At 35.5% G+C, this 15,407-nt stretch overlaps 2 protein-coding genes across 5 annotated transcripts in view; one reads left to right on the forward strand and one right to left on the reverse strand.

Annotated features, from left to right (window-relative positions):
- The first annotated feature begins 2,765 nt into the window (after positions 1-2,765).
- LOC123707580 (G-patch domain and KOW motifs-containing protein) lies at positions 2,766-8,837 on the forward strand. Its single transcript, XM_045657742.1, has 6 exons — positions 2,766-3,154; positions 3,322-3,598; positions 3,685-3,773; positions 4,018-4,189; positions 7,541-7,673; positions 8,187-8,837. The coding sequence occupies exons 1-6, from the start codon at positions 3,036-3,038 to the stop codon at positions 8,825-8,827; spliced, it is 1,431 nt and encodes a 476-aa protein (XP_045513698.1). The 5' UTR covers positions 2,766-3,035; the 3' UTR covers positions 8,828-8,837.
- A 2,934-nt stretch (positions 8,838-11,771) lies between these two features.
- LOC123707846 (membrane-anchored lipid-binding protein LAM4-like) overlaps positions 11,772-15,407 on the reverse strand; it is a 48,977-nt gene continuing 45,341 nt past the window's right edge. For all 4 annotated transcript variants that reach the window (XM_045658209.1, XM_045658212.1, XM_045658211.1 and 1 more), the window contains one exon: positions 11,772-14,514. In XM_045658209.1, coding sequence (XP_045514165.1) covers positions 14,413-14,514 — 102 coding nt within the window. In that variant the 3' untranslated portion in view covers positions 11,772-14,412. The remainder of the gene's footprint in view (positions 14,515-15,407) is intronic.

Genomic DNA, 15,407 nt, shown 5'->3' on the forward strand with positions numbered 1-15,407 from the left:
GACAACTTCTTGCAAGGGAAAAAATTTAACTCTGATGGGGCATCCAAATCGCCTTTCGACTGGTTTTTTTAGTAAAGGGATCAATGAACTACCTATGAGATGGCAAAAGTGCATAAAAAACAATGGTTCATACTTTGATTAATTAAATGTATTATATTTAAAAATATTCGACTTTTTGTTCCTCCCATACAAAACGCCAATTTCATATGTAAGGACCTAATAATATACTGTATACCTATTACTATTAGCCCCATGGAACTAGCACAGATTTGATTGATACATTGTTATTAGCGGCTTTTTCATTTGTAAATTATATTCTACTTTTTTAACTGAATGATGGTGAACTTGATTATTGGCTTTCGTAACTATTAACTTTAAATGGCGACATCTCTGAGGACGGCGGAAAGGATTTAAACAATGGAGCTAGAGCAAAGACATATCTCACTATTTCATTACTTCATACAAATAGAATCTGCAGCAAGGCGGAAAATTTGATTAAAGTCCAGTTGTGCTGGAAACACTTCGAACAAGAAACTTAGCTTAGTTACCCATTACTTTCATGTGAGCATACCTATACATAAGTTGCTTATCATATTAGTTTAAACTGTTCAATGCTTTATGCTAGTAAATTAATAATCTCCATATTATGTTACTAATACAATAGGCTTGTATTGTCAGCTAAATTAATGATTAGGCTATTTATTATAAAGAGGAGTTCGTTTCTATTTTATGTAATCTATCTCATATATTGAACCGGTTTTAAATATTAACCTAAGAGTGATGATATTTTTGCAATTGAAAAGAACATCCTAACGAAGTATTGCATCGCGTGTACTTTGCTGTCTCTCGTATTTACACCACGGTCGGAATCAGAATTCGCGTCAGGGGATCACGCAGTCAAAGTTTTAATTTGATGAAGTAGACCGTATACAGAGGTTTGTGTGTTTAGAATGACTGATTTGGATCGTTTTTATACAGACTGTAAATTTTCAACACTCCTACCAATTATGTATATCAATTAATAACATGTAACCCTTGACTTACGCACATACTTCTTCAGAAACAGGCCAGCCTCTAACTCAAAAACAAATTCATCTCTTAATCAGATCTGAAATAAGAATTTTACAAATTGGTATAGACCTTTACGAGTAGGCTATCGAGTACTTAAAATATATATGAGTTAATAAACTTTTATGAACTTTGAAGACGTTCTAATGAAGTTTGGGTCGGTTTCTACAGGCCTTTAGAAAATACACATAAAATTCGAGAACAAATTTTATTTTTCTGAGTTACGCCTACTATTCAAGTTATTTTTAAATATAAGTAGGTTTATAAACGAATATGCTGTCTTCGCTGTTTTATGTCAGTATTAATGTAACAATATCTTAAACAACGATGCAAACAGGGTTTTCAAAACAAATGAATAACTTATAAACAAACGTTCAAGTAAGTAACGTTGAATCTATGAATAATTTTGGCTCCATAGATGTCTGGATTAACCCATCTTGGGATTTCAACACGACCGACCCGAATTGCTATTTACTCTTGGGACCACAGGAAATTGCCATTAGATAATAATCACTGACTAACGCTCTCCTAATACTAATCATAATTATCTCTAACATTAAAAAAATATATATATTATGATTAAATTAGCTAAGAAAAATATTTATTGGCTATGAGTTTTACAACCCTCGAAAATAATTAGATTTATAAAGGATAATATATATAAAAATTACCTATCTGTTTCTCAAGTACTGTAGCCATTAGGATTCGCTACAGACCATAGAAATATAAGCCGTTTCAAAGTACCCTTCAAGCAAAACTTCTCAGGTGTAACACGAAGGTTCAATTACGAATTATGTTTTTTTTTTGCTATTGAGTATTCACTTATCCCATTTACAAAAAATACAATATCGTTTTAGAAATTGTCGTTTTTCTAGGTCTAGTTATAGTTTGTGAGAGTTAGGATGAGGGTGATTCACAAATGAGGCTTAGCGCGAAGTATTACTAAGATTTATTATTATATCTTTTTGGCATACGGGAGTCTCACAGTTATGCCTTATTCCTAGGGGTTTAGACAAGATGCCTTAATAGTAGTGTATGTAGAAAGTCGAAAACTAAATTTGTGAAGGAAAATGACAGTTTATGTGGACAAGTTTTCATTCAAATTTAGTTTTTGACTTTCTACATACACTACTGTTAGGCCATAAAATTATTTAAAAAAAAATACACTACTGTTATGGCATCTTACCTAAGCCTAGGGGTCAGCCATAGTCAATAATTATTGTATGTATAACAGGGTTGTCATAAACTAAATCAAAGTACAGTATAAATTTACAATTACTAGCAAGTGCAATGATTTTTTTTCATTCCTGAAACAAAGCTATTATACATACTATAAGGATCGACATTTATAATAAGGCGGCTATAGCAATAAAAAACGCGAGGTCACCACATTTCGCCACATGTTGGCCAGTGCCCTGGGAGCTTACTATTAATATGGCGTACTATATATACCCTATACTTGAAAACTGGGTAAACTATTTTTTTCTAATTTAATTATTAGGGAATCAAACGTATTTGTCTACATCTAAAGATGCGTTAACTATTCACAGAAGTATTAAATAATAGTTAATCTGTGCCCTGTGGCTTATGTCACCTGTGGTATTCCAACATTTCATGCTAAAAGGTTAGCATTTGCTATTTGCTTTGAGTTGTCAAATGCCAAGTTACAATTTACATTTCACGTCGCCTTTTACTTTACTTATTTCTAGTAAAGTAAGTAAGTAGTTTAATCTTACAGCTTACGTTTTATAGAATTATTTTGGTTAAATGTGAAATATAAAAAGACTAATAGCGCAACAACAATATATCAAACTAAGTTTTAATCATGATTCAAAGGATTCCTAGCCTGGAATGTGTTTATTTCCACTTTCAGTTGTGAATGTTCATATTGCATTATTTTAATTATAATAGAGCTGTAATCATTCCTGTCTTTCAAAGTTTTCTTTATTAATCGTGCAAGCCTTAAAATGGAGCCTAAGAAAATATCATTTGGCTTTATGAAAACTAAAAAGCAAGATAAGCCTATTGTAGCTGAGAAGAAAGACTACATTGAATGTGTGGAAGAGAAGTCTATAAAAGTTGTTGGGTTAGTATTTTGTAATTACGTTATCCAAAACATGTTGGTTGCAAACATCTTTTTCCACAATTGTACTATTTGCACATAGTGCAAGAACACATATTTAGCAATAAAACAGAATTATATGATCTCAATATTGCATCTTCGATAAATTCTTACTATACACTTAATTCTAGGGGAGAAATTGAAGATAGAGCACCTTTGGTAATACAGATGAAGCCAAACACACTTATAACTGCTGAAAGGCTAAATCAAATTGCGGCAAAAGTTGAAAACTTTGAAGATGAGAATCCAGAAGTAGATAACACTCAGACTATATCACCTGAAAATGAGACACTAGACCAAATGGCTGCTCGGGAGCTCTTAGAAGAAGCAAAGAAGATAGAAGTGGTTGATGCTTCAACGTTAGTTGTACCAATACCAGCTCAGCCAATTCTTGAAGGTAAAAAGGAAGTAAGTTGTTTTTTTATTGTATATTATGTTGTAAGTTGCTGTCCCGAAATATAGTTTATCATTATTTAACATTTGTAATATTTCAGTCAACACTAGATGATTATGAATCTATACCAATTCAAGACTTTGGTATAGCAATGCTTCGTGGTATGGGCTGGACACCAGGGAAAGAATTGTATGTCAGGTTATTTTTGATAATTTTTAGTATACTTAGCTGGTCACCATTTACTAAAAAGATTTTTTTAGTAACAGTGTTTTAAACAAGAAAATGTCAATACATTCCCAAAAAATACTAACTGTAATAAGAAGAAATTTTCTACTCTTTATATTATAATAACACAGATAGTAAAATATGCAAAAGGCGTAAATGTGTGACAACAGGTATCATCAGTCATCACTCATCAGTAATAATTTTTAAGGTCAAAGTATAAACTACCCCAACTCCGTCCCAAAGGCCTTGGTTTAGGAGCAGACAAAGTTGTTAAAGAAAATCAAAAGAAATCAACAAGAGAAAATGATGAGGACCTTGCAATAGTAAAGAAAGCCTTTGTAAAAATAACAATGGGGAAATATGCTGGCTTTTATGGACAGGTACTATTTTATTTATTAATTAAAACATGAGATGAGATTAATTGGCTATATTCATTAATTTTTCAGCATAAAACATTTTAAATTGAATAAATATAATTTTACATTAAATAAATTAAATCCAAACAAAGAAACAAAAACTTTCCTTTCAAGGAAAGCATTCAGTTAAACTGCTAAATCACAAGTTTTTAGACAGATAGCTTTAACTGTAGATGTCAGTATTGTTACGAAGACGGGTCGACTGCAATGTTTCTAGATTTTTCCACTAGTTAGAGTACTTTTCAGAAGGCTGTAATATGATTTCTGACCGTTTCAGGAGAGGCTCAATCACATATTAGTTAATTGTAATTTCCATAATGTTACCCTAGTTTTCAGGAAGCTGAAACATTTTTTCAGTCAGTTTCAGAACATGTGTAGTCGAGTGGTGCAGTTTTCAGGACACCCGTTTTCAGGCGTTTTCAGGCCTGGTTATATCCCTTTGATGAAGGAATATTCTAGACCGAACTTTCTAGGTGTGAGACAAGGACGAAATGAGAGAGAGAGAGAGAAGATCAGAACATCAGAACTTTCTCGAAACTAGACTGAGCATTCTAGAACGCCGTACGACAAGGACGGAGTAACGTGCGAAAGAGACAAAGAGTGCGGACGTTCTAGAATTGTGCAATCGCTACTCAGTAGCAAGCCCGCCTAGAGAGTTCTCGAATATTGTTTAGAATTATTCCCAGGGATATATAAGCGAGCCAAAACGCGACTAGTCGCCTTTAGTTTTGAATGCGATAACAAGAGCGAAACACCGAAGCGATAAAGTGAATACAAGTGATAAAGTACTGTGTGAAGAGTGCATAAGTGAAGTAATAAGTGATTGTTTTGTGTGTGTAATTAGTGCATCTCTGCGGTTAATTTGTGCCCATAAATTCCTCATTGATTTACCAAGAAATAAACCCTTGAATAAATCTACGGCATTTTCTATCCGATCCCCTAGCTCGTAACATTTTGGTGTCAGAAGTGGGATAGAAAAATGCTAATTACTCCAAGGGAGAATCGTGAGAAGTTTGTGGCAGAGTCTGCAGCAGCTGCGGAGGTAGAGACAATGAAAACTGATTCGTTAAAAGATAAGTTTGAAAACCTGGACAGAAGTTTATATAAACAGGAGAAACTCTTGCTTGAGTTGGAAAAGGAGGTTCAGTGCCTTAAGATGTCAGGTTTTGTGGAATCATCTGGAACGCTGGAAACACCTACCTTTAATGGTTCTTCTTCTTGGGGGGCCTATAAGGTACAGTTTGATGCTCTGTGCAAGATGAACGGTTGGAAAAATGATCAGGCTGTAGCTGCTCTTATGTTGGGACTGCGAGGCGAAACCTTGACCGTTTTAGAAGCCATGAAAGGTGATGTGACACTAACGCGACTGCTGGATGCCCTTGAGTCACGTTATGGGGACTCACATTTGGAGCCAGTCTATAGGGCTCAATTACGGGAGAGAGTGCAGCAACCAAATGAGAGCTTACAAGAATGGGGTCTGGAAATAGAGAAGTTGGTAAGGAAAGCCTACGCATCCTTGCCAGATGTAGCAGACAAGATATTAGTACAAACCTTCATTGATGGAATAAGAGATCGTAAAGTCAGGATAAGTGTAAATCTTGGTCACCCCAAGAACCTGAAGGATGCTCTAGCCCATGCGTTGGAGGTGGAGGCGATTCGGAAAGATCCTCAACCTTACCGCATTAGGGCTATCACGGAAAAAGCTAATGGTCAACGTGGGTCAACCTGTTACACCTATGGGGAAGTAGGGCATATGAGGTTTTCGTGCGACTTCCGAGGTGATGTGAAGGTTAGACGTGGGAATACCTTAGTCATCGACGGAGAAGTGAATGGAACTAAGTGTAACCTAACACTCGATACTGGAGCTTCACGAACAGTGATCAGATACCAGCTTTTGAAGACATTTTATAAAAGCCCTTCTAGAGGATTTGTACAGCTTGTCACGGCAGCAGGTCAGCGCATAACCGATCGGGGACATTAAACCGATTCTGGACTGGATGAAATCTTCAGCTGTCAAGCCGCAATGGAGTAAAGTTGCATTTACAAGTAACACTACTAAGAGTTACTGGGCTCAATGGGATAGTTTAGTTCTACATAATGGAGTGTTATGTCGCAAATTGAAAAATGCTCAAGGCGATCATTTGCAGTTTGATGTGCCAAGATTCAAGGTTCGCGAAATATTAGAAATGTGTCATAGTGACTTGTCTAGTGGACATATAGGAGTAAAACGGACTCTTAAGAAGGTTAAAGAAATGTTTTATTGGATTCACTATCGTAAAGTTGTAGAAGACTGGATCAAGAGATGTAGAACTTGTGCAGCTGTTGAGGATCCGCAGACTCAATCTCGATGGGAAAAGATAATGGCCACCTATAAAGGAAGTATTGATGCTCGGGACGAGCATGTCTAAGGAGGGGGTAGTGTTACGAAGACGGGTCGACTGCAATGTTTCTAGATATTTCCACTAGTTAGAGTACTTTTCAGAAGCCTGTAATATGATTTCTGACCGTTTCAGGAGAGGCTCAATCACATATTAGAAAATTGTAATTTCCATAATGTTACCCTAGTTTTCAGGAAGCTGAAACATTTTTTCAGTCAGTTTCAGAACATGTGTAGTCGAGTGGTGCAGTTTTCAGGACACCCGTTTTCAGGCGTTTTCAGGCCTGGTTATATCCCTTTGATGAAGGAATATTCTAGACCGAACTTTCTAGGTGTGAGACAAGGACGAAATGAGAGAGAGAAAGAGAAGATCAGAACATCAGAACTTTCTCGAAACTAGACTGAGCATTCTAGAATGCCGTACGACAAGGACGGAGTAAAGTGCGAAAGAGACAAAGAGTGCGGACGTTCTAGAATTGTGCAATCGCTACTCAGTAGCAAGCCCGCCTAGAGAGTTCTCGAATATTGTTTAGAATGATTCCCAGGAATATATAAGCGAGCCAAAACGCGACTAGTCGCCTTTAGTTTTGAATGCGATAACAAGAGCGAAACACCGAAGCGATAAAGTGTGAACAAAGTGAATACAAGTGATAAATTACTGTGTGAAGAGTGCATAAGTGAAGTAATAAGTGATTGTTTTGTGTGTGTAATTAGTGCATCTCTGCGGTTAATTTGTGCCCATAAATTCCTCATTGATTTACCAAGAAATAAACCCTTGAATAAATTATACGGCATTTTCTATCCGATCCCCTAGCTCGTAACAGTATTAAAACATTTAAACAAAAATCTTTGGTAGAGGCACTTTTTATAGCTTTGGGAGATATATAAAATTAAGTTTTCGGGATAAAACACTGGTTAAAATACACACTCAATTTCAGGTAGTGAGTTTAGATGAAGAAAATGGCCGTGCAATGGTGGATATTTCAATTAAGAAGGAAACTGTCAGTCTCAGTGAATTTATGATGCAACCTGTCTCCAAGTCAGATTATGATAAACAGTCAAAAGTCATTAGTAAGTTTTGTTTTAACTAGTTCTTTTTAATGGTTTTGTCTTGCTATAGTTCTATTTATTTATTTAATTTAAAATATCTGCCTATGTTGGCATTATACATTACAAAACAAATATTTCATTTCTGTATCATGTTTGTGTTCATCAATAATGCGGGCTACTCAATAGTAAAGAAGTTACAGTGTTTTGGTTAGCAACGCGCTGTAATTTCTCATGTTATTTTCACATGTATATCCTTTTTATAACATATTTTCATAATTCAAGTGTGATTATTGAAAGCATAAATAAAATAAAATATAAATATGTTTTTTTTATAACTAATAAATTCTATTATCCAATTATGTAATGCCCTTGGAAATAATGCATAAATATTACAAAGTCCTGATACTTTAAGATACTGAAAAAAGTTTTTATTAATTAATTAGTTAAATAAAGTTAATTAATTAATAAATAATTACATCTATAATTTCTATAATCATTATATGATTTTCACAAGTTTTAATAATTTTCTTTCAGATGCCGATTCTTATGAAAAATATAAAAAAATGGAAAACAATCCGAATTCCCGCAAAAATGTTGAAAAAGAGTCTAGGCAGAAGTATGTAAGTGATAGGAACCACGATAAAGAAGAATCAAATAGTAGTAGAGATAAAAGAAAATCTTCAAAAAAGTACAGTAGTAATGAAGACTCTTTAGAGTTTGACAGGGCTAAAAGAGAAAGTCCTAGCCATGCCAGAAATGAAAAAGGCAAACCTTCAAAAGAAAGAACAGATAGATACCATGATGAAGAGAAAAGAAAAAAACCATCTAGAAAATACAGTAGTAGTGAATCTCTTCACTCTTCAGAACACGAAGATAGAGGAAGACGAAGCCCTAGCCGCGGATGTAAATATAGAAGAGAAAAAGAAATTAAAAACTCGAAAGAAAGAAGAAATAAAGATATAGATAGAAGAAATAAGTCAAAATACAGCAGTAATGAATCACTAAATACTTCTGAATCAGACTACAAAGGAAGGAGTTCCAGTAGTGAACCGAGGAGACATAAAAAAAGTAGCAAGACCTCAAAAGATAAGAAAGATATAGATAAGAAAAGGAAAGGTAAAAAGAAGAAAAGAGATAGAGATCGATCACCAAATTATAAAAAATGTAGAAAGTAAGATTTAGTTTTTATTAAATTACATTTCTGAAACTATAGTGTTTTTTGTCTTTCAAAATAGCAATGTTGGGGTTTTTAATTTTTCTTTTTCATTAAGAAAATCAATAAAAAATGTTTTGACTTCTATAAAATATATTCATATTTTACTCTCAAAGGATAAAAAATCACTTATTTGGGTCAAAGATATTAGATTTGCTCAGAATATTAATTCTTAAAATGCAGTATTATACACATCTTCATGTATAATTACAAAACTCATAATAAATTGATTTATTACAAATTTTGTCAGAAATAAGATTTGTTTGGACTGTCCCTATTAACTAACATCCTGATTATAAAATAGAACAAGATAAAAATTAGACTTGATTTTAATATATAGGATGTATGTTTGTGGACTCAGTTTCCGCACTTACTCTCAATTTTTTTTTAATGTAATAGCAGGCAAACGGGCAAGAGGCTCACCTGATGTGAAACGATACCGCCGCCCATGGACACTCACATTGCCAGAAGGCTCGCAAGTGCGTTACCGGCCTTTCAAGAATTGGTACGCTCTTTTCTTGAAGGACCCTAAGTCGAATTGATTCGGAAATACTTCAGTGGGCAGCTGGTTCCACATAGTCGTGGTGCGCAGCAATAATTGCCTTGAAAAACGCTCGGACGGGTGGAATTTTGTATTCTGCCTCGACGTCCGATGATGAAACTCAGCTGCAGGTATTAATCCGAACAACTCCTCTAAACACTCCATGATAAATACGGTAGAAGATGTAGAGTGACCCCACATCTCTACGCAACGCCAAAGGAACGAGCCGCTCGGAGAGGGATTGGTCATCGACGATTCGAACCGCTCTTCGTTGGATACGGTTAAGCGGAAGGAGCTGGTACTGGGAGGCCCCCGCCTAGAGGTGAGAACAGCCATGGCCGTATTTGCGCTTTATAGAGTTGCAAGCGGTGGCCCGGAGTGAAGTACCGTCTCGCCTTGCTGAGCACACCAAGCTTTTTGGAGGCTAATTTAGCATTTCCCTCCAAATGACCGCGAAACTAAACGTCGTTCGATATGTCAACGCCAAGTATTCCGATGTTGGCTGTGGCTTCAAGAGGAGTGTTTTCGAAAAGAGGAGTAGCGACAAAGGGTGTTTTTTTCGCGGAAAACGCGCAAACTTGTGTCTTCTTGGGGTTAAATTGGACTAGGTTTAGTCTACCCCAGACCCGAGACTACACGTAGTAGAGTTTCGACTTCAGACACAAGTTTGTTCCTGTACTCACCGACAACTGCCCGAGAAATACCTGCCCAGCCAAATGCCCAATGTAAAGAGTATCCCCAGTGCTGTCATCCGCATCGCAATGAATGCTGCTAAGTTGCAACATATCATTGATATGCAGAAGAAACAGGGTCGGGGATAGAACACAGCCTTGTGGGGAGCATTCACGGATTTAAGGTCGGAACATGCTCCGTCGACGACGACCTTGATGCTCCGATCGGCCAGAAAGCTGGAGATCCAGTCGCATAATTTCTTGGAAAGCCCGTAGGCTGGAACCTTCGAGAGCAGTGCTTTGTGCCACACCCGATCGAAAGCTTTCGCTATGTCCAAACTAACCGCTAGCGCCTCCCCCTTGGACTCAATTGCCTCTGCCCATCTATGTGTAAGGTATACTAGAAGGTCACCAGACCAGATCGCTAATCAGATGGTGGCCCTCTAGATACCTCAAGAGCTGGCCATTAATAATGGATTCCATTATTTTGGAGAACAAGGTTATAGCTATTGGGCGATAGTTGGACGGATTAGGATCCCTTTTTTAGGGATAGGATGTATCGAAGCGGTCTTCCAGCACTTCGGGACTGTGCCGATCGAGTACAGGTACCGGAAAATACGCGTCAGGACCGGAGCCAACTCAGGAGCACAAGTACGCAGCACAATTGGAGGGATACCATCCGGCCCGCTCGACTTATGAATGTCCAAGGAAGATAGTGCTTTGCGAACAGCACGTTGCCGGAATAAACACACCGCGAAATCGTCGGTGGTGATCTCCCTCGGTCATCCAAAGTCGAGTTGGACGCGAAGAGACAGCCCAAGAGGTCGGCCTTCTCCTTCGCAGTGTAGGCGAGCGAGTCATCCTCCCTGTGCAGCGGTGGAATGAATGGCTGACAAAAATTCCCTTGTATAGCTTTGGCGAGAGACCAGAAGGCTCGAGTCCTCGAAGGGAGTTGGGCTAATCTTTCGCCAAATCTGGCGATGTGCTCTGACTTTGCCTTAGCGATTTCCCGTTTGAAGGACCTGGAGGCTGAGTTATATGCTTTTTTATGTTCGCTGGTATTGGCATCACGAGATATCGCCGCTTCCGCCCATGCATTCAAGCATTCTCGCTTTCGACGCGATGCCGCCTTGCAAGAACGCTTAAACCAGGGTGTGGTCAACGCAATCTACGCGCAGCCAGAGACTAGATAGGTTTCTTCCTTCAAGCGTCCCGAGGCGACGAGAACACGTACTGACGTACACGCAAACTCCCGCCCGCGGCACAAATGAATGTTCCAATTTGTACCCCGGGTAAGAGAGGTAGGAAGTATCAGCCGGGGAGGAATAAGGTAAGGAAGTATAAGGCCGGCTTCGCAGTTTCGAGGTGAAAGTGAACCGCGTTAAGATTAGAGTTGAGCCCCCTAACATTGGTAAAGTCCACTGAGAGCGTGGAAGGGGATGCCTTCGGTAAATTCTTCCGTTTGCCCCGAGATCGAAACTTCGATCGAAACCCCCCAGAATCTTATGTTATTTATTTATGTTATATTTAGATCTTAAAATACTAAAATTATTGGGGTTCAATATTTTTTCAAAGCCAGATTTGTAATAGGCGTCGCCTTTTTCATGTAAATCTTTGTACTATGAAAGATAAATAATATTGAGGGGAGAGTAGAAGTGGAAAACGGGAAATATCTTTAAAATAAAAAACAAATCTCAATAAAATCACTATCTATATTTACATCAATCAGATAACATTCAAATCATATATACAAATGACCAATTTTACATAAACCCATAACAATTAGTAAAAAAAGTCTAACCAATATACATTTTAAAACAAGAAAAAGTAATATGAAATATCTGTCAGAATAGCAAATTTTAATGCATTCCTATATTCTACTAACAGCTGTTTTTAAATGGTCCATGTTATACCATTTTTGTATATATATATATTACATTAGATACATAACCAATGATTGAAAAAAAAACTTCATCAACCATATTTCACAATTGTTCCAACTAGTGTAAGATGAACCCTACCCGCTAGTATGACAGTACTAGTCTAGGTGTCTTTGGCAATAATATTAGTTTTCATAGGAAATATACACAGCCTAGCTATACCACTTTGGCACTAATTAGTGGTAACTTGGTGTATTATAGCAGAGTGGTCACATTAACATGATATTGTTTTAGGTAAATATAATATACTTAAAAATAAAGCAGATTTACTATAGAATATATTATTTATTGAGCCTACCATATAAAAATATACAATTCTCGTTATAATCTGCTAACTAAAGACTTGTAAAGTTAGCGCTTAAATTGACAGCTGCAGTAAATTACATACGAAATTCAAAAGCTTTTAAAAACGTGTTTTAATATTTGAATTTTACTGCGCAAATAGGTTAAAACCTCACCAGATGGCACCACTGTTAAGGGCTTCCCTTTTAAAACCTTTGCTTATTTCAATTGAATATAATATATAATTCTGTATTTTTTGCACACAATCTATATTTTTGTAACTTCAAATCTCTTAAACTTTATTAAACGAAACTAAATGAAATTGAATTTAAGAAATTATTTTTTATTTAATTTGTTACTTGACAGTGGATACTAGTCCTTTAGCTGAAATAATGGTTACAATTTCGCCTAACAGTGTTGTCCTCTAAAGTGAACAATAGTTACTTTTAATTCGAGCATACAGCTGACAACTTTTGTTATTTAGTACTACATAAACTAAAATCTTATTAAAATGATTATAACAACTGGAATAATTTATCTAAATGCTTATTTCGTACATCGCAACTTTTGAAAACACGTAACAAAATATATATTCATACGCAACAAAATCAACGAAAATAATCTTAAAATATTTTTGATTAGGTAATATTTAAAACCTTCGCTAATAGAAATGCGAAACTATTAAAACCATTTTTTATATTAAGTTTCGCACATTAATTCACTAAATATAAGTACGTAAACATATTGACTTGAGCTTGACTAAAGACTAGAACAATAAATTACAACAAACTAAATATATTACTGAAAATAATATATGAATAACTGGCAAGAATTACTTTTTCAGTGTTATCAAAAATCTGTTATAATATAAATATACACAGCTCTTCTCATGCAATGTTTAAATCTTTATAAAATAAAAATAAAAAAAATCCTGTAGAAGTTTGCTTTGGTTCTGTTAAAATTAACCTCATATTTTGGACACAGATTACAGTACATCTGAAACCTGTATTGCCATCCCTTTCAAACTTGGGTGTTGTGAGCAAGACGGCAATAGTTAAAGGGTTGAAAAAATTCGTCAAAATAAGGCTAACAAAAGGAATGAATACAATTAAGGAATGTTAGTATTTATAATTTCTAGCACCGATTTTAAATTATGCATACCCCAATTACTGAAACTACTTAAATTATTTGATGGAAAATACAACCATTAATATAAAATTGAAAAATATAGTTTTAAATACTGTATTATTTAACGCTTTTATACGCAATGAGAGTTACTTTTATTAATATTGAACAATTTAATATTTTTCAGCTTAAAAAGCTATAAAACATTATTTAGCAACCAGATAGCTATTGCATATTTCTAGTCAAAGTTTAGGGGTAGAATTGTCTAGCAGTGACAGTTGCACAACTCAAACTTGATTTAGGGGTATAAATAGCCGCCTAATAATAATAAAGACAGCCAATCCCCGTTTTAGTTTTTTCAATTTTCAAAGTTTAAGATAGAGAAAAAATATATTGATATTTGTAAGAGAAAATAAGTCTGATAACAATATAACACATTTTTATAGATCATCCCTCGATGACTACAAGTAGCGCGTGTCTGACACATGCTTTAGCCTTTTAGGCGAAATCGACTGGTATACAAATTAAATAATGGTGATCTTTGGATACAGTTAGAAAACAAATTCTTACACACAAACCTTATGTAACACAATCACATGTTCTGAAAAGCGCTAATACCTCTAATACAATAAAATAATGAATAAAAAATTCAATTATAAATTAACATTACACTTCAAATAAATATTCCTTTATTGGCCTGTTGTTAACATTAGCAACTCTAAAACATATGTAAGATTTTTAAAAATCGAATATGAAGAAAGATAGCGCCATCTCGTGGCATACGTAAGTGCAAAATCAACATCAAACTTTTTTTGAAATATTGCAATTTTACATTTGTTTCGGCTATACTTAGATTTAAGTTATTCTATTACTTTTGTAAGGTAGAACCCAATAAAATTGTCTATTGCGCCATCTAGGGAGGAATAGAGGTATCAGCAACTTCACGAACTAATATCACTGAATATCACGTGTCAGTCACTGGTCTACGCTAACTAAAGAGGGTGTCATTGGGCACATCCGCGTACCTGTGGCCTTGCTCTGCCATGTCTGTTAGTATCACACCCGAAAGGGCTTCCAAAGACTGTCGCACCTGAAAAATTCTATGCTATAGATAATTGTAAGTTAGTCTAGCTAGGCAAGGGTCTGATTTCGTTCCTTCGAACGTCAGCTGCCCAAGCATTTCATGTTTGCTTGCTTGATTAAAGAAAACATCGTTCAAACACGATAATACAACAAAAATCGAATGCCTATATAGAAAATTATCAAATCCAGAAATTTAAGACAACCCGAGCAGCGCTGCGTGAGCGCATTTGGAACACAAAACTGATATAGCCTTAAAGGAAGTTGTCTTACGTCCAGTTCTTGAAAAGTTAAGCCTAAGTTAGTAAATTGAGTTGCTCAAAGCATGATTTTGTGTGTATACAACTCAACAGACACGTTTAAGTTAAAATTACTGTGTATTCGAAATTGGATAATGCAAGTAGTGATTAATCTCAGTACATTAATATAATATTATTGAGACATATGTTATAGTACTAAACAAATCTTAACCATTCTAATTTTAATTCATGTCACGGCGGAAAAAACTTCGTATAACAATAGCCTGACTTTCAAATAAAATAGCACTTAATGCTAAAAATGATTACCAAATGAACACGACCGTGTTGAAAAAAAAGTACTATATTGCCAAGTTACCTGCCCAAAATTTTGGCTTGAGCCTGTATATGTAAATACAGTTTAATATAAATGCTTAAATAAAAAAAAACACTGTCTTTTAGAGTTAACATATTGTCAAATTAGACATCAAAACAATGTCTAGTAGGACTTTTTAAGTTCATAAAAAGATGTATTAAACACTAGCTGTTCTCACGAATTGCGATTTCCCAATATGATTTTTAATTAACCTTTATGTTCTGTTCTAAACAAGTGTTCGCTTTTCCGGAATAAAATCGCGTAATAAAATCTTCAGTTTAGTTCAATTCA

This window comes from Pieris brassicae, chromosome 3 (genome assembly GCF_905147105.1).
Source record: "Pieris brassicae chromosome 3, ilPieBrab1.1, whole genome shotgun sequence".
NCBI lineage: Eukaryota > Metazoa > Arthropoda > Insecta > Lepidoptera > Pieridae > Pieris > Pieris brassicae.